The sequence below is a fragment of the Erpetoichthys calabaricus genome, chromosome 5, assembly GCF_900747795.2.
Source record: "Erpetoichthys calabaricus chromosome 5, fErpCal1.3, whole genome shotgun sequence".
NCBI classification, from domain to species: Eukaryota; Metazoa; Chordata; class Cladistia; order Polypteriformes; family Polypteridae; genus Erpetoichthys; species Erpetoichthys calabaricus.
The window spans coordinates 62,436,803-62,460,548 of NC_041398.2; the positions used below are offsets into that span (position 1 = coordinate 62,436,803).

A 23,746-nucleotide genomic window follows, 5' to 3' on the forward strand; every position below is an offset into this window, starting at 1 on the left:
GGTGTTATGCATGTGATCATTTTTACTGGCTAGCAACTGTGCCCATGAAAGCTAACGAAAAAAATTTATTACAAAGAAAAGGAGAATAGTAATTCTTTAAAAGATTAAACAGAAATATTCAGGATATTCTCAAACATAATTCTAACTAGTAACATCAAAAATATTTTTTACGAAAGTGAACAAAGAGTTCAAACTTGTATTTAATGGAGTCCAGACAAGAATGTGCCCTGTGTGCAGAGACAAAACAAACAAATTAGAAAAAATACAAATAAATATAATTTGGCAAGTAGATAGTCTTGATTAAGGCCAAAACTGAGACAAGTCCAAGTAAACAGAAGAAATGACTCGTGCATAAGACCAGATTCGAGTACTACAGCCCTAGCACTATGGATTCAACAGGGCTGTAAGATTCATCCATCCATCCATCCATTTTCCAACCTGCTGAATCTGAACACAGGGTCACGGGGGTCTGCTGGAGCCAATCCCAGCCAACACAGGGCACAAGGCAGGAACCAATCCCGGGCAGGGTGCCAACCCACCGCAGGACACACACAAACACACCAAGCACACACTAGGGCCAATTTAGAATCACCAATCCACCTAACCTGCATGTCTTTGGACTGTGGGAGGAAACCGAAGTGCCCAGAGGAAACCCACTCAGACACAGGGAGAACATGCAAACTCCAAGCAGGGAGGACCCGGGAAGCGAACCCAGGTCCCCAGGTCTCCCAACTGCGAGGCAGCCGCGCTACCCACTGCGCCACCGTGCCGCCCGGGCTGTAAGATTGAATGACACAATTCTCATGTGCATTTTAAAAATAAAGAAGGCAAAAACTAACATTTGAATTGGAATAGTGTTTTGTATTTTTTTTCCTTCACATACACTAATCTTGGTATTGTATCATTCCACACTTTATACAATATTGCAGTATCTTACAGATCAATTTTTGTAATTCCATTATGAGCCTAATTGTATTTTTGCATTGTTAACTTGTATGGTCATTAGTAAAGCAGGATGCCTCCTTGAAAACAATCCATAACAACTCATTTCAGGACAGATTTTTCTACCCTAAACTCTACTGGCTCTCCCATTGTAGTAATAACAGATTTTTAAACAATTCCCTGGTAACCTGAAAGTCACTCTTTAACATGAGATCCTTGATTTCTAGCTGTTTTGTGCTAGAACTGTTAAACATGTATAACTACAGGCAAACTCTAGCTACATTTTCTCATTGAAGACTGTGGAAAAATACCCGCTATATTTCTGACTTTTTCCTTTTGTTATCATAACGAGTCTTAAAGAGCCTGTTCAATGTCAGCAATGCTCACTTTAGTTACCTCAGTCAGCTCACATTTCTTTATACTGTGTTGGCTGCTGATTTGACATTCTGTGTCTGAAAGAATGAGGCATAATAAAGAAAAAAATGTTCAAGTCACTTTTATTACTGTACAGCTGAAGTCAAAATGTAAGAGAGAAAAAAATTGTTTAGTTTAGTCATGCACTTTAAAACCTTTAACAGTTGCTTCTGACTGTAGCATTGAGCTGGTATTTCATAACATTTTGTTCCTCATACCCTATTTATCATCCACAGGGTTTGGAGAATAAATAATGAAAATAGGGCAAAAAAGCAAGTGAGCTATCAGAACAACCTCAAATGGCTTTCATCTGCCACCAAGTGTCCCATAATTTCCTGTAATATGCTTTCTGAAGCACTTCACTGCTGCTCTTGAAGTTTAGTTGACCTGTCTCATTCCAGATTACTCTGCACATGTCATGTCATCATCTGTCTAACATTTGCATTAAAGATTCATTTACAACTAGTGTTGATTGTCATCTTATATGTGTCATTGTTGTGTGTGAAATCTCCAGCAGGGTTGCCTCTGTTCTCAGGTGTGCCTCTTACAAAGCCACTTAAATATTTAGTCCCTCTGAATGGCACACACAATTACTGTAATCCCTAAATAGGACTGTCCATACTTACGACATTGTCACTGATTGAGAAATCAGTTCTCTGTTTGTAACAACTCTGTAAATTAAGTATTAATAGTGGGTGTCTCTTAAAGTGGCCATTAAGTCTGTTGAGGTTAGGTATTAAATTCAGGTATTCTCACATAAGATCTATAGCAGAATCCATCCATCCATTGATTATCCAACCCACTATATCCTAACTACAGGGTCACAGGAGCCAATCCCAGCAAACACAGGGCGCAAGGCAGGAAACAAACCCCGGGCAGGGCACCAGCCCACCGCAAGGCACACACACACCAAGCACACAATAGGGACAATTTAGGATCGCCAATCCACCTAACCTGCATGTCTTTGGACTGTGGGAGGAAACTGGAGTACCCGGAGGAAACCTACACAGACATGGGGAGAACATGCAAACTCCACGCAGGGAGAACCTGGGAAGCGAACCCGGGTCTCCTAACTGCGAGGCAGCAGTGCTACCCACTGCGCCACCGTGCTGCCCCTATACCAGAATCACATCCAAATATTTGTGAATCGTACTTTGCATCCATTACCCTGAATGTGTGCTCTTCAGTTTGGGATAATGCCAGTAGTATATATACAAATAATATTGCAGAATTACTGGCATTTAATGGTAATCCTTTAATGTCAAGCTTGAAGTGCCTATGTGGAAATATTTCTAAATGGTTCTATAGTGTTAAAAGTTATGTGAATGCTAAATACTGTCAGCAGTTTTTTTAAATTTATTTTTCTTTTCTTTTAGTCTTTATTTGACTGGATTTTCTTTTGGCAAGAAGTTGCAGGAAGTATTCCCATCAAACCCTCACAGTTTCGAATCTTAAACCCTGAAATAGTCATTCAAACGGCTATGGACCTTCTTCAGCTCCCGCCCCCTCGCTGGAAACTGTGGGGTCAGGACCAGGTAAAATTGCATGTTTTTAACTTACTGGTATTTTTTAGCAGTGTTTGCTTTCCCTATATGATTTGAAAAATTTGAATTACTCATGTGCTGCACAGTGGCGCAGTGGTAGCGCTGCTGCCTCACAGTTAGGAGACCCGGGTTCACTTCCCGGGTCCTCTCGTGGAGTTTCATGTTCTCCCTATGTCTGAGTGGGTTTCCTCCAGGCGCTCCAGTTTCCTCCCACAGTCCAAAGACATGCTGGCTAGGTGGATTGGCGATTCTAAATTGGCCCTAGTGTGTGCTTGGGGTGTGAGTGTGTTTGTGTGTGTCCTGCAGTGGGTTGGCACCCTGCCCGGGATTGGTTCCTGCCTTGTGCCCTGGGATAGGCTCCAGCAGACCCCCGTGACCCTGTGTTCAGATTCAGCGGGTTGGAAAATAAATGGATGAATTAGTCATAATGGTTAATGTAATGACAAGAACAGCTAATGTAATATAAATGCATCCTTTTAATATAGAAATTATAGAAATTACTGCCATTACTGCAATAACATCCTCATGGACCTCAGTTTAATTTGGTAATGCCATGTGAATATAACTGAATAATGCACTTCACTGAAAGTGATAATTTTCACATATGTTGTTAAATATATTTTAAGTTTTTTTTTTCTGGTTTTATAATCTAGTATGTAGAGCACAATATGATGAGTTGGCATGGCAGTGCATCAACCAAATTGTGTAGGGGAAAAGCATGCAAAAAATGGGTGCTGATAAAATCTTACAGGAAAAATGTGTACAATTACAGATATGCACAGCTAGTTAGATGCTTTATCCATCTTGGACAGCCTCACTGGAGAAACATGCAGGAATTTAATTGAGTGAACACTTTCCAGAAATGTTGAAAAGGCTCTGCTACATGTTAAAATGTTACTATCTTTACGTTTTGTGCCATGTGATAACACACCTGCTGCTTTTGAAAAACTTGCTTATACTTTCCTTCCAGGACTGTAGGCCTTAATAATTAAGACATGTCCAGTTTATTTGCTACCTGCAATAGTAAATACTGACATATGGCCACATTTTGACTTTTTCGAGGAGTGCACATAATGTGGTGCTAAAAATCTGCACACCACAGTTACTCTTCAATTTATGTTTTTTTTCTGTTTTCTTTCCATTTGTCTACAGCAGGGATGGCCAATACATCGATCGCGATCGACCGGTAGATCGTGTTGCATTCAATAATTTTTTTTTTAAATGTTACTCTATCACAGGGGTGCCCAATACGTCGATCGCAATTGACTGGTAGATCAGAAAGGTAGTGCAGGTAGATCGCATTGCATTCAAAAAAATTTTTTTTTAAATGTTAGTCTATCATATATCCTCCCTATGGCATTTGCCACTTGATTGACATACAAGGCGGCCAGTCTGAGATCTCTTTACTTCTAACACACTGGTCAATCCCGCTCGCATGATCAAACGCGCGAGCTACTGAAAAACTCCGGCTATGTAAGTGATCTAGTTAGCCTTCTAATTTACATTGACTAAAGAAGGGATTTAAAAAAACAATTGTTTTTTTGGGGGGTTTAGGGTTGTGGGTGGCTTTTGTGCTGGATGTGGAATTGGAAGAGGATTTTTTTCTCTCACAATGTCACAATCAAAGTGCGTTTGTCTGACCTGTCAATCTATTATTGCTATTCCAAAGAAGGAAGATGTGGAAAGGCACTTTCGAACTGTTCATAAAAACTACAAAACTGACTTTCTTCCGAAAAGCGATCTGAGAAAGAGAAAGGAGAGGGAACTAAAATCGCAGTTAATCGGACAGCCGTCATTTTTCACATGGCTGAATTAAAAGCAAAGACAGACACCCCGAAGCATCGTTCTGGGTGAGTCACTCGATCATTAAGCATAAGGAGTCCTTCCAAGATGGAGAGATGATAAAAGATGCCTTCGTTGAGGCAGATGGCTAGGGAGAAATTCTTGCTGAGATTTCGAGACCCCTGGCCAGATAAAAAGGAGTTTCTCCTTGTCATTAAACATGCAGAATACAAGCAACTTAATAACGATCAATGGCCGCTAGACCTGGCATTTTTTTCCGATCTGACCAACATGTTGAATGAGCTTAATTTACAGCTGCAAGAAAAAGACAAAACCATGGTCAATATAATTAGCTCAGTTAATGCTTTCAAACGAAAAATGCAACATCTGTCCTCAAAGTTTCAGCACCTTGATTTGGGGAACATCCAAAACCTTGACATTCAGCTGACGTCTGGGGCTTATGGACAGTTTGGGTACTTTTCCTCTGTGAGTAAGTTCCAAAACATGAGAAAGTGTGCTGCCTCCTTGACTGCATTATTCGGCTCTACTTATTTATGCAAGTCAGCCTTTTCCCACATTCCCACATGAAGATTATTAAATCCAAATACTGTAGTGACCATAAATGTATTGAATTGTTATTGTGCCATAAGGGTTATTCAGTTATGCAAGATACGGCAACACATATTTTATGTATAAATGTATATGGTCATTTTAAAAGTAGCTTACAAGCCGAAAAGGTGTGGGCACCCCTGGTCTACAGTAGTACCTCAGTTAATGAATCCTCTGATAACAAAGTTGGCCTAAAATGCGCTTGGCGTATGCAAAAGTTCGAGTATTTGTCAACTAGAGCGCTTTGGAAGCCATTATGCAACCTCCCTACATCGAATAGTTAATAATGTCCTTGATATGGTTTATACTGTAGAATGCACACTTCTTATACGTGAGTTATTTCACATGTGCTGTAGTTATATTTCTAAACCAAATGTTACTGCTTGTTGCTAGATTAGTCACATTCTGAAACCAAGATTAGTTGTATAATTTATCTTTACATCTTCAGAATTAACTTCAGAGCATGGCACTTCTGACATGTCTATCTGCTTAGTCTGTTTTGTGAACCACCCGGACAGTACTGCTTGTTTAAATGTTTTACTGAAGTTTAATCCATTTTTTTTATAGCTTAGGTAAAATGTGTCTTAACACTTTTTTTTTTTCTAATTAAAACCAATTTAAACAACCAGTCTCAGAACAGAATTTCCTTTTATTTCCATTGGTGTACTAGGATTATAATTTATGTACAATTTTGCAAATAAATAATTGGATACAGTATGCTGTCATACTTAGTGATCATGAGTATCTTCAGCTGAACCTGTGCACAGTCAGTAATGACAGGAAGAGGTGCAAGTGTAGGCATTGCGCCAGGAGAGGGGTTCCTGCTGTGCGCTGACAGTGAATGCGAGAATGAATTGCAGTAAATGACCAATGAGTGTTACAAGAGTTTATGATTTTGTATTCGTTTTAGGCAAGATCGCTACATTATTTAACTCTTTCTGTGTAGTTATGGAGCGGTCTTGTGACGCTTAGACTATTATTTCTGAGAGTGAACTTCTTCTTCTTTCGGCTGCTCCTGTTCAGGGTTGCCACAGCGCATCATCCAAAATTGTTGTCCACATACAGTAATCCCTCCTCCATCGCGGGGGTTGCGCTCCAGAGCCACCCGCGAAATAGGAAAATCCGCGAAGTAGAAACCATATGTTTATATGGTTATTTTTATATTGTCATGCTTGGGTCACAGATTTGCGCAGAAACACAGGAGGTTGTAGAGAGACAGGAACGTTATTCAAACACTGCAAACAAACATTTGTCTCTTTTTCAAAAGTTTAAACTGTGCTCCATGACAAGACAGAGATGACAGTTCTGTCTCACAATTAAAAGAATGCAAACATATCTTCCTTTTCAAAGGAGTGCAAAGCAAGCAGTCAAAAAAAAAATCAATAGGGCTTTTTGGCTTTTAAGTATGCGAAGCACCGCCGGTACAAAGCTGTTGAAGGCGGCAGCTCACACCCCCTCTGTCAGGAGCAGGAAGAGATAGAGAGAGAGATAGAGAGAGATAGAGAGAGACAGATAAAAAAAATCAATACGTGCCCTTTGAGCTTTTAAGTATGCGAAGCTCCGTGCAGCATGTCCTTCAGGAAGCAGCTGCACACAGCCCCCCCTGCTCACACCCCCTACGTCAGCGCAAGAGAGAGAGAGAGAGAGAGAGAGAGAAAGTAAGCTGGATAGCTTCTCAGCCATCTGCCAATAGCGTCCCTTGTATGAAATCAACTGGGCAAACCAACTGAGGAAGCATGTACCAGAAATTAAAAGACCTATTGTCCTCAGAAATCCGCGAAGCAGCGAAAAATCCGCGATATATATTTAAATATGCTTACATATAAAATCCGCGATGGAGTGAAGCCGCGAAAGGCGAAGCGCGATATAGCGAGGGATCACTGTATTGATTTGGCAAGAAATTTGGCACCGGGTGCCCTTCCAGACATAACCCTCCCTATTTATCCGGGCTTGGGACCAGCACGAAGAAACACACTGGTTTGTGCATCCCATGTAGCTGGGTTATTTCTGAGAGTGAACTAAACATGCTTATTAAAAAAAAAAAACACACACACACACACACCTCTCTGTTCACTTTTGACTTTTGACCCCACTTAATCTAGTTAATAGACATCTGGACAAGATCTTATCCTGTCAGAGTTGGTTGCAAAGCAGGAAAAAAATGTTGTTTAGCTTGTAGGAGGAAGCATCAATTTTGTAGTAACTAATGACAAAAATCTTTATATGCTCCAGTCATTTTGACTTAACATTTGCTTTTCTATCTTCCTTTCTCAAGTAGCCAGAGTCTGTTTAATATTACACAACCGATTTTTGTGGCCATTCTGCAGAATGTTATGTGGATCTTACAGTAAATTATTGTCTTTAATCTTAGTTTTAAATATAAATAAATATATTTGTTAATATTTATTTTCTTTTGGTATAAAGGAGCCCCCGTAGCGTTTCTTGCAACACCTCTGCTGAATAATTCATTGGCTGAAAGTATTCAGTGTGTCAGAGGGAGAATGTCCAGCATTGTTTGTAATGGCATTTAGTTTTGTTTTCATTCTTTCCTTTGCTACTACCTCCAAGTTTGTACAGAGTGTGTATAATAACTAACCCTGCCCTTTAAATTAATTTCTTGATTCAGTTGGCCTCCCTTGGAATGTTATTACCACCACAGCATAGAAAATTGTACTGGTCATCACAGAGTTGTACAAAATGTGAAGGATGTCACTACCCACATTAAAGGAATGCATTCTCCTAAGAAAAAAAAGTCTACTCTGCCCTTTCTTATCTAGGTCCTGTGGTTTACAAGGCACCCGGGTTCGCTTCCCGGGTCCTTCCTGCATGGAGTTTGCATGTTCTCCCCGTGTGTGCGTGGGTTTCCTCCGGGTGCTCTGGTTTCCTCCCACAGTCCAAAGATATGCAGGTTAGGTGCACTGGTGATCCTAAATTGTCCCTAGTGTGTGCTTGGTGTGTGTGCCCTGCGGTGGGCTGGAGGCCCTGCTCGGGGTTTGTTTCCTGCCTTGCACCCTGTGTTGGCTGGGATTGGCTCCAGCAGGCCCCCGTGACCCTGTAGTTATGATATAGCGGGTTGGATAATGGATGGATGAATGGATGTATGGTTAACAAGACTAGTCCAACCTGTCATTGATGTGTACCACCACATAATGCTTTTTTAAGCTTTAACATGAGAACATTAGTTCAGATTAACTGGAAGACTACTAAAGTGAAATTTCCATCCAAACTTAAAGTGAATGCAGCCATGTTCCCAACAAGAGTTCCTGGATCCAGAAAGACTATCAGCAGAGGCTGACAAAACACTGGAACAGTAAACATCAGTCAGGACCATAATACATATAGTTGTGTGGTATTTACCAGACAGAAAACACTGCAAACAAACAGGACCAGCATTTGTGCTTTGGAATGGTCAGCAACATTGTATCAGCAATATACAACGATTTGTATTGCAGGTGTTTACCTGGTCTCAGTCCAAGCAAATAAAATCATGACTCTTATGATGAGCTGTGCCATATTTTCACCAATTTAAGGGTCTTTCTGTATGCTGCCATCCCAGACTGCTGCAGGTAGTCAGTAAGCTGTGCATTATGCATCTGTAGAAGTAGAAGTTAATGTGGAGTTTTGGAGATGGAACATGAAGGCATTGTTAGGTAGTGTTTAGGGGCCATGAGAAGTTCAGATGGGTCAGGCAGAAAGATGAGAAACACATAAGAAATCCTACAGTAGAAGTTAAGAAAACGAAATTTAAACTATTGTTATAGACTAGTCAGATTGCAGACCTTGTTATGTTAGTAATGTAATCAGCTAGTTAGGATGTGGCACTTGTTTAAACATTAGCGCATGACATTGTTTCTCATTTCTCCCCAGAATGTACCCACGGTGGGAGTCATTGCTTCAATTATGGCTACATACCTTTGTGATGAGGTGAGTTTGGCAGGTTTTGGATATGACCTCAGCCAACCAGAAGCACCCCTGCATTACTATGAAAGTACTCGTATGGATGCTATGAAAAGTCAGACAATGCATAATGTGGACACTGAAAGACAGTTTCTGGCATCCTTGGTGAAAGCTGGTGTGATTAAGGACCTCACTGGTGGCATACACTGTACATTCTGCAAAATGAAGACTTTGTAGCTTTATTCATCTGAAACATTTTTTTTAGCCTTTATGATAATTTAAATAGTCCAGTATCAGTATTTTATATATTTATTTTTCAACAATGTCATAAAATTAATAAATTATACAAATTTATAGCATTGTTGAAAGTAATTTACAAGCTGTGTTGTTCGTTTGTACAGTATGCCCAATGTTGCTGAAGTAGATTGCCTTCATATGAAACAATAGACAATGCTGCTACTGGTCATTCTTTAGAAATGTATCTGTATTGAAATGAATGCACTTTTTTGAGCTACATCTAGGAATGTTTTACAGATATTTAATGCTCACTTTTAATAGATTTAGATGTAGATTTCAGACTTGATGCTGTAGTGTTATCCTACTGGTACATAAGGTATGTATTGTGAAATATTTTTCAAGCTTTACTTATCTTTAAATACAGTAGAAATAATTGCTTCATGATGTTAATTTCCTATAATTACCCTTTGAAATGAAAGAACAAAAACAATCTTAACTGCTCTACAGTAAGCTACCTTTAAGCCTGTGTGAAATATCTGTTATCATGACCTCCTCTGCTGTGAGCCATGTATCTTTTATTCCAGCAATACTTCAAACTTCTGATTTTAGACATAGCAATGTCATAAATAAGCAGTGGCACTGATGCAAGTGGTATACAGTATAACCTTAAATATTTCAAAAGCATTTTTCTCTTATATTTTGCCCTAAATTTATTTCTCACCAGCTGTTTCTTTTCTCTTTCCATTCTGGTAAAAATGAAATATGAGTAATTGTCTATGCAGTTTATTATTTTATTATCTTGTTTCAGATCTATCCAGTTCATTTTGGTAAATCAGTGTTCAGGTTCATTTTTTCAGTCAAACATTTTCTTTTTTCCTCTTCACTTCTGTTCCAGAACTTAACACTTGAATAGTATTATATTTGTGACAAATTCAGTATTATAGATTTTTCCAAAGTCTAGTACCGGAATGTCTTAAAAGTGGGTTTGTCTTTGAGCACCATTACTGTATTAAAAATATGTTGTTTTTTATTTGTATGTGTTTTTTATTTTTGAAATGTAGTACATTACTCAAGGATAAAAATGTTATGGTAAGGCTACAATGTAAAGTTAATCAGGGAATATTTTCAGTGTGGTAGCATAAAACTGTGCAGAATTTCCAAAAATGTTTCTCATCACCTTTTAAAGTATAGTGTTATATCAAGAAAATCTCAAGTGATGTGTTTTACTAACATAATGAAATTATGTACATAATAGAAGAATTAATGTTGTTAAGATGAATATCCTTCTTAAACTTTTTTTATTTCAAAACATTCCAATATATATCAATAAATAATTTTTTAAGCAATTAGACTCAACAATAACCTCATTCATTTGGAACTCAAAACACTCATGTATCCGAAGAGCGACCCTACAAAGACCTCAGGCAGAAGGTGGCATGGCTTTACCTAATTTTCAGTTTTATTACTGGGCAGCAAACATACAAGCCATAAAAACCTGGACACAAAAAAATGAACATACACAGGCTTGGTCTGCAATGGAAGTAAAATCCTGTAGTACTTCTTTATACTCCCTGCTCTGCGCTCCATTAAATGCAAGTTATTGCAAATATACTGATAACCCAATTGTGCTTTACTCACTCAGAATATGAAACCAACTTAGAAAGCATTTTAAGATGGAAAATCTTTTATCAGTGGCACCTCTGCAAGAGAACCACCTCTTTCAACCCTTGCAAACATATCCAGTTTTTAATACCTGGAAAAGTGTTGGGATTAAAATGCTCAGAGATCTTTATATAGACAACATATTTGCATCTTTTGAACAATTACGTTCCAAATTCAACCTCCCAGCTACACATTTCTTTCACTATCTTCAAATTAGAAAGTTTGTTAAACAGAAACTGCCCGATTTTCCTCACCTCGTACCCTCCACCATGCTGGAAAAAATACTGCTCAATTTCGAGGAATTAAACACCATTTCCGCATTATATAAAATCTTATTAGAGTCCCTACCTTTCAAAGACCCAAGAGGACATTGGGAAGAAGATCTCTTAATCAATATATCAGAAAAGGAATGGAAGGTAGCAAAGCAAAGAATTCACTCGAGCTCCATATGCGCAAAGCATAGAATTATTCAACTAAAAATTATATGTCAAGCTCATCTGTCTCGCTTAAAACTGTCCAAAATGTTTCCAGGGCAAGATCCAACCTGCGAACGCTGCAACCAAGCTCCTGCCTCACTGGGTCACATGTTTTGGGCCTGCACCAAACTAACATCATTTTGGACCAGAATTTTTAAGTGCCTTTCAGACAGCCTTGGGGTCACGATCCCTCCTTAACCCATTAACAGCTGTGTTCGGTGTTCTTCCAGACGGACTTGAAGTGGAGAAGGACAAGCAAATGGTGATTGCATTCACTACACTTTTGGCACGCAGACTTATTTTGTTAAATTGGAAGAATCCTAACTCTCCTCTGATAAGTCAGTGGGAAGCCGATGTTTTATATTATTTGAAATTGGAAAAAATCAAATTCTCAGTTGTAGGATCTGTACAGAATTTTTTCAAAACCTGGCAGGATCTAATCAATATTATTTTAGAATAAGAGAAATAACTATTACCGCATTTATTTTCCTTCCTCATTTTTTATTTACCTATATATATTTCTTTCTTTCTTTTGTATATTGTTGCCTTATTAAAAAGCCCTAAGCAATTCTCCTTTGGCTAAGCTCTCCTTCTCATTAATAAATAAAAAAAAAAGAAATTATGTATATAATATTTGTATTTTTAATAATAATATTTAATTTTTAAAGGTGTTGTATGACCAGTTTCTTTTCTGTGTATATACACTGGTCATCAGTTGCTTTTTAACTCTTTGAGGGCTGAATATTGTTTCCAAAAAACTCTGCTTTCTGTAAAGTACACAAAGCATTGGTTTCACACCGAAATCAACATAAAATGTCTGTTGCTGCATGCTGTGTCTGCACGTTTGACAGGAATGCACTGCAAGCTGGCTGCCAGGCTATCTTCATGTGTCGCTTTGCCGCGTCAGCTGTAGCTAAGATTGCAGTGCATCGCAATCTGATTTGTACCTCTTGTTATTGTAAGGCGCAGTTCTCCCAGGTAAACGTTGCCATAGGCACATTAGCTACACAAACCTGTTCAGCATCACGATCAGCTGGGGTCCGACCAGCTGATGCTGATACCTCACATAGTTTTTCAATCACTTGTATCAAAATTGGAGTCCGACAAGACAGAGTCCAATTCTCAATAATATGCAAAACATTGTCCACTGAGTATTTTTCTTTACACATTTTACACATTTCGATTTGTCACCAGATTTCTATGCAGTTCTTGTCATTGTTTGCTGCTCACTACTCACATGAACACAGGGAATCTCGGTCAAGCCAATGAAACCAACTTTCCTTCTAGCAAAGAGAGTCCAACTAAAACATAGCAGCTGGCATTGTCACCGTTTACAGTTCATTACCAATGTCAACCCCTCATTTTGCCTAAAGTTGACATCCTCCCTGAAAGAGTTAATTTTGACTACTGTAATATTTTCTAAGCTCATGGTTTATGCAGATGAACTTGGATAAAATTGTAATGACAGTCAGTAGATTAAAGTAAAAAGTAACTACTTAAGTCTAGTAGCTTAAAAAGTCTCTGTGACAAAACATTCTTTCTCCTTATGTTAGTCTAATGAAGCAGAAACATGAAAGTTGATAATGACTTTACCTGTTTTTCATACCCAGGTTCAGCTATAGATGATATGCTTTTTCACTAAATTATGTTCTTCACCTCTGCAAATTCTACTCCTCGTTAATACTTTGTTTTGATATTTGATATTAATAGTATACAAATAATGTTACATATTAATATTAAACTAAGGACAACTTGCAAAGGAGGAAGGCAGAAGTTCATACTACAACAAATACTACTGAATAGAAACCTATGAGGTCCACAAATATTAGGAAAATAACAGATGAGAATTTTACTCATTTTGTCATCCATCCACTCCTTGGTCATTCTAGAAGGGGACTCTTCATATACAGTTGTTCTAATAAGTTTACCCAACCCCTGGCAGAATCTGTAAGATGTGTACCATATTTTAAGAAAACATGAGTGATCAGACAAAACACATTTCTTTTATTTTTAATAGGTTTCAGATTCATCTATTAGGCATCAGAGAACATCACAATCATTAAACAAGCCACAGCAATGAATGAAATAATGAGATGGTCCTATTCAAATTTTACATACCCATAATGTTTAATATCATACATTGCCCCCTTTGCCATCAATGACGGCTTGCAGTCTTTTGTGATAGTTGTGAATAGTGATGAGCGTACCCAGCTTAGTTCACTTTGCTGTGAGTTTGTCATAACCACAGGAATGTTTAGTTACTTCGTTGAACTCTGCGAAATGCATTGAAGTCAATAGGTAAGGAGCAACTCAACTGGTTTTGACTGGATTGTAACAGTGCAGTGGTCTTTTAAGTGTCCCTGAGGACAAGGGAAGTGTCTGTCAACTATATTGGACTGATTATTGTGGCCAAAAATGTGATGTTATTCATCAAACAACAGGCTGCAGACGGAATGAATACCACAAACTAGCAATAAGTAAATAAAATATAGGTCACTGTGCTCACACAGACTTCCAATCTTGGTGCACACAATAGCTTTGCCACAAAGTGATGGCATGTTCCATTGTTCGAAATCAAAACTCTGGGCGCAACTGGAACACCTTTCTTGTTTCCCTTTTGTTTGTGCAAGTGCTTCACTTTTTTCTTTCATCAAGAAGAAAGAAGTGCCTTGTAAATAGTAATTTGTTATTAATATATAAAGAGGTCTCATTATGGCATGAGGAAGAGTATGAGGGATCCTGTAAGGCTTGTTTTGAGATAAAACTGGATGCATTGATAATTACGCATGAAAGTTAGCCATGCAGTGCTATTGCCCAGGGATCAATGTTATATTTATGGTGGCAGTACTCATAATATTCTCATCATGTTCATCTAACATATTCCTCAAATGAAAATATTGTGAGTTTTAAAAAAAAATTTTACACAAAGTGGAAGGCTGGAGAATTGATCGAGTGCTGACATCACATATGTGTGAAGCAGATACGCAATGATTTTGCAGTAGGCATGCATGAAAGTTCTGTGCATGGCTACTGTGCATGGCTGCTACAGCTCTGTAATGTCACTCTGGCCTCTCAAAGCATCATAGGGTGCTAGAAAAAAAATAACCGCCTAAGCTGGCCATAAAGAAAATTTCCAGGAAAATTTTCAGTGAACAAGGTCACCAGTGAATATAGCATATTCCTTTGTGAAAATCAAATTGAGGATTTTCACCGATCAACATTAGTTCGGGTGGTAAAACTGCCCATTCCTTAGAAAATTAAACATAAGAAATTTAAAAAACGAGAGGAAACCATTCAGTCCATCAAGCCAATTTGTTTAGCTAATAGCTAGGCTTTCCTAATATGTCATCCAGATTCTTCTTAAAGTTTTCGAGGTTTCTGCTTTAACTCCATGTCTTGGTAGTTTGTTCAAGAATCCCACAACTCTTTGCGTAAAGAAGTACTTACAGACTTCAGTTTTAAATGCACTTTCCCATTAATTTCCTCCAGAGTATGTGATTCATGTTTAAGCTGGAAGAATGTTCCTGGATCTACTTTTATAAATGCATTTCATGATTTTAAATACCTAGATTAGTTCCCCACACAGTCTCCTCTGCCTGAAACTAAACCGGTTTTATTTTTTGAGTCTGTCAGAGTAGAACATGTCCTTAAGTAGTGGGGTGCACTTTATTGCTGTCCTCTGCACAACTTCAGGTGCGACTATGTCTTTCTTGTACTGTAGTGACTAGAACTGCACACAATACTACAAATGTGATCTTACTAGTGCATTATGTAGTGTGAGCATAACATCCCTTGACTTATATTCAACAGTTTTTATGATATAACCTAACATTTTACTTGTCTTTTTAATTACTTCTACACATTGCTTAGTCAGTTAAAATATGGTGTCAACATATATCCCTGAATCCCTTTCAGAGGTTTCTTATGGCAAAATGCCTTCAGGTCCTGCAAGTTCTTTGGTTGCTGAGCATGAACTGCATGTTTGAAATCTCCCCAAAGTGGCTCGATGATCCTGAGGTCAGGAAACTGTAATGGCCATTCCAAAACCTTGACTTTTTTCTGCTGCAGCCATAGGCAGAGTGGTGGCTCTGAGGCTAGGGATCTGCACTGGCAATTGGAAGGTTGCCGGTTTGAATCCCGTAAATGCCAAAAAGGGACTCTGTTGAGCCATGGAGCAAGGCCCTTAACCTGCAATTGTTGAGCACTTTGAGTAGTGAGAAATGCGCTATATAAATGCAAAGAATTATTATTAAGAGTAAACCCAGCATTATGTTTTGGATCACTTCCATGTTATAAACTCCCAGGAGTGCCCCATTTGCAGCTTCCAAGGTAATGAATGCAAATTTTCTTCCAATATTTTCTAATAACATGCTGCATTCATCTTGATACCAATTTTGAGTGTATGCCCTGTTCAGACATAACTCGCATAGCCCCAAAACAGCATAGATCTGCCTCCGTGCTTCAAAGCTATTTCTTATCTTTTAAACCATTTTGGTAAAAATGCGCAACGATTAATCTGTACAATTTACTATTTTATTATCTTATTTATCTTAATAAAATGTCAAATAAAGGTTCAGCACAGGCACAGAGTGCTTAATTTAGAATTTTAATTAAAGAATTCTTGATTAATTCTGAACAGAACCTCAAAGAAAATTAATTTATTCAATTTAATATGGCGTAGATTATTACTTTTCCACCGAGTTATAGAAGGTGAATTAGGATTTGTCTTCAGAATGACTCTTAATGGAAGTAGATTGCTATTGGATATCACAACAGATCATTAGGAGTGATTTTAAATCCAAGGCCATCCATACAGGAAAATATTTAGAATATTGCCAAAACGTGACCTACACCTCAGGGATAAATATTGGTAAAAACAAATTGGGTGAATTTTCTAATTTCTATATAAGAATGTGTTACTGGAAAATAAATGTAGCTGAAAAATTTGATTGAAAGATTGATTTCCCAATGCTACATTACATCATCTAAGGAGGAACTCTAAAAGAAATTAAGGAACAATGTAGAAATCCATCCATCCATTATCCAACCCGCTGAATCCGAACACAGGGTCACAGGGGTCTGCTGGAGCCAATCCCAGCCAACACAGGGCACAAGGCAGGAACCAATCCCGGGCAGGGTGCCAACTCACCGCAGACAATGTAGAAATCCTGCAAGATAATTAATATATAGTGGATTCAGAAATTATTCAGAGCCCTTCACTTTCTGCATGCTTTACTGTGTTGTAGATTTATTTTGAATCTCCTTGGAATAGTCTCTGCAGGCTTTGAACACCTGAATTTGGGCAGTTTGTCCTTTTCTTCTTGGCTGATCCTGCCCAAGCTCTGTTGGACTGGACTTGAAGCATCTGTAAAGTACCATCTTCAGGTCTCTCCACAGATGTTCTATTGGATTTAAGACTGGACCCCTCAAAAACTTTCAGAGTTGTCCTAAAGCCACTCTAGCATTGTCTTGGGTTCAGGTCACTGTGATGTTGAAAGGTGAACCATCACCTCAGTCTGAAGTCGTGTGCATTCTGGAACAGGTCTTCTTCAAGAGCCTCTCTGTATTTGGCTGCATACGTCTTTCCCTCAATTATGACCATTCTCCATGTCTGTTTCGCTGAGAAGCAGCCCTATAGCAAGATGCTGCCATCACGATACTTCACTGTAGGGATAGTACCAGTTAGGTGATGAGCAGTGCCTGGTATTCACCAGACAAAGTGCTTGGAACTCTGCAAAAAAGATCAATTTTTGTCTCATACCATAGAATCTTTCTCCCCATGCGTGTAGTTGTTTAAATGCCGTCCTATGCTTTCTGCGCAAGAGTGACATAATCTGGCCACTCTACCATAAACACTTCATTGATGGAGTGCTTCTGAGATGGTTGTTTTTCTGTCACGTTCTCCCATCTCAGAAGATGAAGCTCTGTTAGAGTGACCATTGGGTTCTTGATCACTTCTCTGAAAAAGGCCTTCCTTACCCTGTTACTCTGTTCAATCAGCCAACTTGAGGAAGAGTCTTGGTTGGTTTCAAACTTATACCACTTCACAATTATTGAGGCCACTATACTCCTGGGAACACTCAAGAGCTTAAGAAATTAATTTATCCATTTGTCCTGCCCTATGCCTTACCACAATTTGATCATGGAGGTCTATGCTGAGATCCTTGGACTTAACGGCTTGGTTTGTGTCCCGAAATGCAGTGTGAATTGCGCAGAACCTTCTATACTCAGATACACGTGTTCCTTTCTGAATGACGACCAATCAGTTCAGTTTGCCACAGGTGAACTCCAGTCAGGTTCTAGACACATCTCGAGGAGAATTAAAGGAAACAGAATGCACCTGACCACAATCTAGAGATGAAAGCAAAGGGTCTGAATACTTACATGAATGGGAGATTTCAGTTTTTAATTTGTAATAAATTTGCAAACCTCTTGGAAAACATGTTTTCGCTTGGTCATTATGGGTAATTGAAGGTTGGTGTGCAAAAATGGCAAATGTATTTATTTAAAATTAAATATACAACAATATAGTTGTGCAGAAAGTGAAAGGTGTTGTATAACCACATACTGTATATGACGTGCATGCCAAGGAAATGGCTTGGTGGAAGTTTAAGTTTCAGAAAGTTTGAATGATGCAAAAGTATTCCTAATATTTAAATCTGTAAGGATCGTAATGGCAAGAGTCTTACATTGAAAAATTTTCAAGTTAAGGATGGTTGGAAAAGTTTGTTTTGCATGGATGTAACATCTTGGAGTTAAAACGTCTGCTGTGCTGCAGTCATGTTCTGATTGAGCTGTAAGCCACTGGATTCCTGCTGAATAGATGGTAGGTGCACAGAGCAAAGTGTATAGAGAGGAGAAGGAACAAGATTTCCTTTACAAAGCCAGCCAGGCCTTCACGGTTTAATATTTTTTTTCTTATGTCTTACTTGTTTGGTGCCCGGATGCTGCTGGTGTTGTGGAAAAAACTTTCCTCAATTTTCAAAGAAGTCATTCTTGGTGACCAGATGATAATGCAGAATGGTTCTTTACTTCAACATAGATATGCACAAATGTCATGGAGTAAGCAATCATTAATACAATTCATTACCTTTTATACTTTTCTATTACCATTACCTTAGCTAATCAGTGGAGTAGTGGTTAAGGCTCTGGTCTTCAAACTCTGAGGTTGTGGGTGCAAATCCCGCTACCGACACCATGTGACCTGTGCTCCAATTAGAAAACCAAAAGAAACGTAACCAGTTGTATCATAAATGTTGCAAGTAACCTCGGATAAAGGTGTCAGCCAAATAAGTGAATCTAGCAGAAATAAAGTAGATGTATCACATCATCTGACTCTTAACATGCAGAATTTTATCATCTTAGCCAGTCAACCGCAGCCACCAGTAACTTCGTATACGTCTTCATTCTTCCATTATTCTAGATATTGCTTTGTTAATAGGGGTGTCCTTCATGTTTTCACCGCTTCATAATAGGCGTGTTTGGACTTTCTCACTATTTTTGTCCTCATTTTTTAAGGGGGTGTTTATTACTCATTTACTTTAACCTTAGTAATTATCTCGATGGTTCCTCTTAAGGTGAGGCGACCCTCATGTACTCAAGCTTTAAGCCATGTTTAGTTGACCTTTTAGCAACCTTCAGTCCTTTTCCTCATGCTTTTAATAATTCATTGATACAACTTCATTTAGGTACTGTATATACTTGTATTAAATTGTAAAAATTACAATGTATTGATTAAAAATATTTGATTAAAATCTGTATTGGTTGCTTCAGATTCATTAGTGCAGGGTCAGAAAATTGTAGGATAAAGCTTTTCTGAATACAAATAAGATCCTTTAAATGGCAGTTAATTTCTAACCTTTTTGTGCCTGTATAATTCCAAACCCTTGCATCTGTGAAATATTCAGAGTCCACAAGTCTGAAAATATCTGTAATGACCAAAATGCTTTGCTTCTTCCAGTCACACCTTTTTTCCCTTCATCATTACCTGAAGTTAATACGCAGTACAAGAAAGTACCTTCCCAAGATCAGAGATACTATCAAAGAACCTGGAAAGTTCATAAAAATCATTGTTCATAGTGCAGGCTGGCATTTCTCACTCTTCAAACGAAGCATATCAGTCTGACCCCCTTTACGTGGATGTAAATATTTACAATCTTATTATGACAAGGTCCCCCTGTTCATTTTATACTTTATTTTCTGTTCCCTCGCCTGCTGAGCTTGGCTGTATTAACAGTATGAACTCTATCAACTGGGATTTAGAGAGTCAAAGCTCCTGCGTGTCTCTGGCATGTGCCTGTGTCTGCGGAGGTGGCTCACAGACAGGGTGGCAGAAGCTGGTCACTGGCATCACATTCTGTTAATGCCTGTGCTTGCCAGGGCTTTTTCAAGATGTGTGGGTGTTTTTTGTTGCTTTCTGTCACACTGCACTGCCAAAACTGACTGCACTTTTGCAGAAATAAATGAAAGCATTAATCATAACCCTTTTTTTATCCAGCTCTCAAACTGACTGTTGATTTTCTGCATATCAAGGCACAGTGCCTGCCACCAGGCCAGCATAGACTCACCTAACAGACTGTGATGTGGGAAGAAATACAGACATAGGGAGAACATGCAGGCTCCACACAGTGACAAGTCTGAGATTTAAACCATTACTCCTGGAGGTGAAAGGAAAAACTTCAATAATATTTGGGCAAAAATCAATATTGAAAGCTTTATTATTTTAGAAAATCTTTCAACCTGAAACTACTGTAAGTGTAACCATTCATAAACTATATATTAAAAACTTTGTCTTAGTTTTGGAACACACTGAGTGCAGAGGGAACTTATTTGCAGATTAAAAACTTCTTGCTTCCTGCTAAAAAAAATATATATATATATAAAATTCTCATCTAGCTTCCTGTCCCTAAACCAGAGTTTTGTCGGTAAGGAAGAGAGAACTGATATCATATGCTTATCATGAGTGTTTCCTTAAATGCTACTTTTAGAAATGACTGTTTTTTGCCATGTAGAGTTCTGTAAAGTTAAATTCCCATTACTAGATGAGATCTTGATTCATGATTGTGAGGTATGTGTTGCAAGACAAATGAGAGTTATTCTGTTAATCTGAAATGCTTCCGAACCCTTCAATGAATAAAAGGGCAAATTCTTCTGAATCCTGTCTGTGTATATGGGACCCATATTTGTTATTACTTCACCCTAGTAGAGTGTTCAAGAGAATACCACGTTGCAATACCCTGTTTACTGTGGTATTGACATTTATAAATGTGTGTGTGTGTGTATATATGGAACAGTCAACCACACCCACTAGATAGCGCATGCATGCACTTTTAAACTTTTTCAGCGCTCGCATGCACCTCACTTCTCATTCAACTCAAGCAGACAAACTCAGCTTTGTGGTATATGCAGTTGTGCCACAGCTGCACTCAACTACTCATCCGTCTCGGACAAGATAGACGTGTCCTTGCCCACTTAGCTGACACCTCTGCAAGTTCACCAATATAGTACAACTGCTAGGGAGTCTTCAGGTTGGTTTTTGTCCCAAAGACCACATGCAGCTAGTTAGACATATTTACTATAAATGAAACAGCTGTGTGTGCATGGAGCAGTCCGCGCTGCTCACGCTCAACCACAGCTACTAGATAGCGATTGCATGCACTTCGCTTCTCCCTACCAAAGACTTGTGTGAGGCAAATGCCACCGTGCAATAATGGCATTGTGCTAATGACACAAATGAAAAGACACAATGTTGAAACAAAGCAAACGTCGCAGCTCAACAACATGCAAGTGAAACCTCTCAGCAACAGAGGGCAAGGCTCGAAGTTTTCAGTAAAAACATTGTCTGTCTGGAGGTATTTTCTTGAGACAAAGATTCATAAGACTCGCGTGCCAGTGATACAGCTAAGATATGGTATCACCAATGTCTTCTTACGAAAGCCAGTGGGGCAGCAAGCACTGGGGGGTCTACGTCCTTTGCACTGGGTAATTCTTAAGTGTTAGCTGATACCTCTCCAGGTTTACAAATATAGTAAAACTGTTAGGGCATCTTTGTTAGGGGGGTGGGTTTTTCCCGAACACCACACACGGCTAGTACTGTAATAATTACTGTATGTTCTGAGATTTTCCAGGTGAAGAAGAGAAAACTTTTTACATAAGAAGTCATGGTCCGGATAGTGGTAAGTAAGAATTTCACTTCACTTTGTCCACGTGACATTAATGACCCTGTAATCTAAAAGATTTGGCCCTTCAACTTAGTCATAATCCTTCAATCGGTCTATTATTAATAATAATAATATTAATAATTACATTTGCATGGTGCTGTTCTAACTACCCAAGGCGCTTTACATAGATAGTAGGGAGCTCCTTCAGCCACCACCAATGTGCTGTATTTACCTATATGAGGTGAGAGCAGCCATTCTTGTGCTAGATTTCTCACCACACATTAGCTATTAGATGGTGAAGAAGTGAGAGAGACTGTTAACCAGTTATAGCCGAGATGATTAGAGGGCCAGAATGGACAAAGCTGTGATGGATGATGACGTGGACATCAGGGTACTCCTTACTCGGGTATCTTTTAATACTACAGAGAGTCGGGACTTTGGTTTTATATCTCATCCAAAGGATGGCACCATTTTTACAGCACATTGTCCCTGTCACTGCACTGGCGATTTGGGATTCACAGACTCTGGAATACAAAGAAAGTGCCCTATGCTGGCCTCACCAACTCCTCTTCCAGCAGCAACGCAAGCATCCCAGGTTGGTGTCCCATTCAAGTACTGGCTGGGCCGAAACATCCTTAGCTTCAGGTGGATTACATGTTCTGAAGTGCAGGTGCTTTGGCTTATTGAATCTGTCCATTCCAGATCAGGGTTGTGGGGCGTCAAAAGAGTTTTTCCAGTCACCCAATTCTTTGCAGTTCACGCACACACATCTGTACCCTTATTCACACCGGTCTGCATTGTGTCTTCAAATGTCAAAAGCATGTTAACATTAAACTGTATAAAAGCCTAATATTATACAAGTGTAAAGCAGGAAGAGAAAATGGGTGGGTGTATTGATGAAATGGGAACATTTGTCAAACGTGTCATCTCTGCTCGATTTATCCAGTGTAGGGTCCAGGGTTACACACAAAGATGCCAAGAAAATCCTGATGTCAAAGTATGGGAGGTATTTTCTGCAAAAAAAAAAAAAAATGAAATGAAAATTAAAATAATAAAATGAAAATGCAATCTCTCTTTTGCCATTTATTTCTCAAAGTCTGCATGCAAGGATGCTGCAAAAATAAAAAATAAAATGAAATAACACCATTTGCAATTTCATTTTAGACACACACAAGAGTCATTTGTAAAATTTTTAAAAATAAAATTAAATCACCCATCATTTCATTTTCCATTTTTTCTTTTCATTTTCCATATCTTCCTGCGTGTGTCAGTGTCATAATTAAAATGAGAATGCAATTCGCACTTAAGATTTACTTTTTCGGGTGGCGCAGTGGTAGCGCTGCTGCCTCGCAGTTAGGAGACCTGGGTTCGCTTCCTGGGTCCTCCCTGTGTGGAGTTTGCATGTTCTCCCCGTGTCTGCGTGGGTTTCCTCCCACAGTCCAAAGACATGCAGGTTAGGTGGATTGGCAATTCTAAATTGGCCCTAGCGTGTGCTTGGTGTGTTTGTGTGTGTCCTGCGGTGGGTTGGCACCCTGCCCGGGATTGGTTCCTGCCTTGTTGGCTGGGATTGGCTCCAGCAGACCCCTGTGTTCGGATTCAGCGGGTTGGGAAATGGATGGATGGATTTACTTTTTCTTCATGACGTGCATAATACTGACTTTTTATTTTAGTTATTTCCTTCATATTTTCTTTTCCATTAGGTTTGCAGTACCTATGTGACAATATTTAAACAAAAACTCAAATGAACAAATCAATTACAAAGTCCCCGTTTGGATTTTCATTTTTAGCCTGGACAGCAATGAAGCTGCAAAAATGAAAAGCCAAATGCAAATAGACATTGGCGCCACCTGCTGCTCATTGAATTTTCATTTTCCACTTCGTATTTTCATTTTGAGGTTCTCAGCATGCAAATATATATTTTAACTTGCACAGGTCAATGGATGTGGTTTCAATATGTGACTGACGTGTTTTTGGACGGTATCGGCAGCTTCTAATAAGATGGAAAGTAGTGTTCAAGAAACGA

At 38.8% G+C, this 23,746-nt stretch overlaps 1 protein-coding gene across 1 annotated transcript in view; it reads left to right on the forward strand.

Annotated features, from left to right (window-relative positions):
* st3gal5 (ST3 beta-galactoside alpha-2,3-sialyltransferase 5) overlaps positions 1-10,455 on the forward strand; it is an 87,369-nt gene extending 76,914 nt beyond the window's left edge. Inside the window, exons 7-8 of the mRNA XM_028801581.2 lie at positions 2,733-2,891; positions 9,159-10,455. Coding sequence (XP_028657414.1) covers positions 2,733-2,891; positions 9,159-9,425 — 426 coding nt within the window. The 3' untranslated portion in view covers positions 9,426-10,455. The remainder of the gene's footprint in view (positions 1-2,732; positions 2,892-9,158) is intronic.
* The last annotated feature ends 13,291 nt before the right edge of the window (positions 10,456-23,746 follow it).